At 52.1% G+C, this 2,248-nt stretch overlaps 1 protein-coding gene across 1 annotated transcript; it reads left to right on the top strand.

The window, feature by feature from the left end:
- Positions 1-384: 384 nt before the first annotated feature.
- On the top strand, positions 385-1,162 carry EI90DRAFT_3129786 (uncharacterized protein; the record flags this gene model as incomplete). The annotated part of the gene is made up of 3 exons (XM_039064245.1): positions 385-755; positions 825-1,097; positions 1,150-1,162. The coding sequence occupies 3 exons, from the start codon at positions 385-387 to the stop codon at positions 1,160-1,162; spliced, it is 657 nt and encodes a 218-aa protein (XP_038911688.1).
- Between the last annotated feature and the right edge of the window lie 1,086 nt (positions 1,163-2,248).

Here is a 2,248-nt window from a genome sequence, read left to right as displayed (position 1 = left end):
GTTCCGGAGTCGGACTGAAGGTGGTGTCAGAGCCGGAGGTGGGATAACCTCTTGGAAGTCAGCAAGGAGAAGGTGACAGAAGGGAAGTAGGACTCCAGAAGTCAGTTTCGGAGTTCCGGGAGCCCAGAGCAGAGGTCGGGATTGTATGGATATGACAGGCACAGTGCTCCTGGCTTGAGTCACTGAGGCCGAAGCCCTCCGCCACAGAGACACTCCTTTGTCTCGATCCAGTCTCTGACAGAAGGTATGTATTCTCTCAGTCATCTGGGTTGCCAACACCACTCAGAGCCTGGTCCAGACACCACCGTTGAGATTCATGACCATGAGTATGGGTTTGTGTACTTGGACAACTGTAACTTGCTGTTTCTATGCCTCACCCATGCGATGTTCAAAGAGGTTCGATCTCAGTCAGCAAAAGAGTGCCCCAAAATTAATCTGATGGATATGTTTCAAAGTACGCTTCCAGAGTCTCCTAAAGGGTTGTGGTCTGTAAGGCTGACTGGCACAGACCCACCTGCTACAGCTGAAGGTTCTTCTGATCAGAGTGACCCAACTCCCACTATCTTCAACCATCCTGAGTGGGACCCGGAAGGGCATTTTCGTTGTGCCATCCCGTTTCTCACAAGCCAAAAAGAATTCCAATATGTGGTCAACCTCAGTGCATATGACTCTCAGGGTGCACCAATAGAACGTGAGGGTCTGCAAATGTCGTTGGTTGAGGGGATGGCGATCATGGGAAGTGTGACCTTACATTTGTAAGCTGCATTTGTTTTCTTCGCAACTCTGAGTGCCATCGTGGACTGCTCTCTGGCTTATGTGTTTAGTTCTCGTGCTCCAAATACCGGTTGTGGGGATATACGTTCTTTCCAGTTACATTGGAGTGCGATTCAGATTGTAGGCCCTACACAACTTGTACCGAAGGTTGAGTCTCTTGGGGCTAGCATAAGTCTTAAATGTGCAGCAGAGGAAGAGCTTCAGGCTCCCCATGCGAAGAGAGGACCATTCTTTGGCCCAGCAAAAGATGTGGAGATGGAGGCATCTGCACCAAAGAAAGATGTGAAAGGGAAAGGAAAAGAATGGGAGGAAGAGTCAGGGCAGTAAGTGTGTCTCCATGGTCAGGTTCGCTCATTTCTGATTCAGACATGCTAGTGCTATCCTCTAGGGTTCATCATTGAGTCTGTGCTGTTTGGATTGCCATTGGCATTTGGATTGCTTGTCTGCTGGGCACTTGGCTTGTACTGGTATTTCTTCTCTGCCCACCTGTATCTGTTTGTGTTGCACAGTTGGTTTGAATGGTCAATGTTTGTGCTCTAGGTGTGTTGCCACCTTTCTGTCATATCCATCCCAGGCCATCGACTTCCACTCCCTCTGATCCCTCCGGTCTACCTCTGCTCCTTCTTCACTAACCTCGGAGCTCCCATATTCCGCAATCACCTCGGTACCCCTTGATGGTCACCACCCCCTCTTTTCAATATATTACCTACATGTCAGGGATGCGTCCGGGGTCGAGGCGGTCCGGGCGTAGCGTCTGGTGCTAAGGACCTCATGGGGGGTAGATCGGGCATGCGTACTGGCAGGCCCGATGTGGGACAGCGGTCCCTGGCCACTTAGACTGAAGTGGGAATGTTGAGTTATTATTAAAAGGGAAACTATGCTACTTACCTGAAGTGGGAATGTTGAGAAGAAGGTTACTTCTTCGGTTCCCACCCCACGTGTGTTTATATACATGCGGCTTGGGTCACATGAGGTCTGCCACGTCACCCTGCATAGAGCCGCGGTCACCCAGGTGTCCCTGTGGGGGATCCCGAGGGTGTGTGCTGCACGCGCGTGCACTGGGTTGCGCCCTAGAGCCATCCGGGGTCGTCCGGGGCTAGGCATGTCATGTGCGCATCACAGGCAGGTCAATAATACATAGATATAAGGGAAAGGTCGTCCGTGTGAAATAGAAATAGAAATAGGAATAGAAATAGAAGTGAAAGAGGGATAGAGGGGGAAGGGATATGAGGGAGGGGTGCTGGGTGAGAGAAGGGGTGCTGGGTGAGGTAGGCCCAGGTGGAGGCGGGTCGGGCGGGTGTGCCCTGACACTACACCTCCCTAAGTATGGAGCCCCGAAGGCTTCCGGACAGCTCCGACGTCCGCTAGTGCACTCCCGCCTCCACTGGGCAATACACTCGCTTGCCCTGCAAGCCCACCTTCGGGCCTATCCCTCCTTTCCATTTCTGGGTTATCGCCTACCATTCTGCTAACC

Source organism: Cantharellus anzutake (genome assembly GCF_015039405.1).
Source record: "Cantharellus anzutake strain C23 chromosome Unknown EI90scaffold_60, whole genome shotgun sequence".
NCBI lineage: Eukaryota > Fungi > Basidiomycota > Agaricomycetes > Cantharellales > Hydnaceae > Cantharellus > Cantharellus anzutake.
This window is presented reverse-complemented; position numbering and strand designations above follow the sequence as displayed.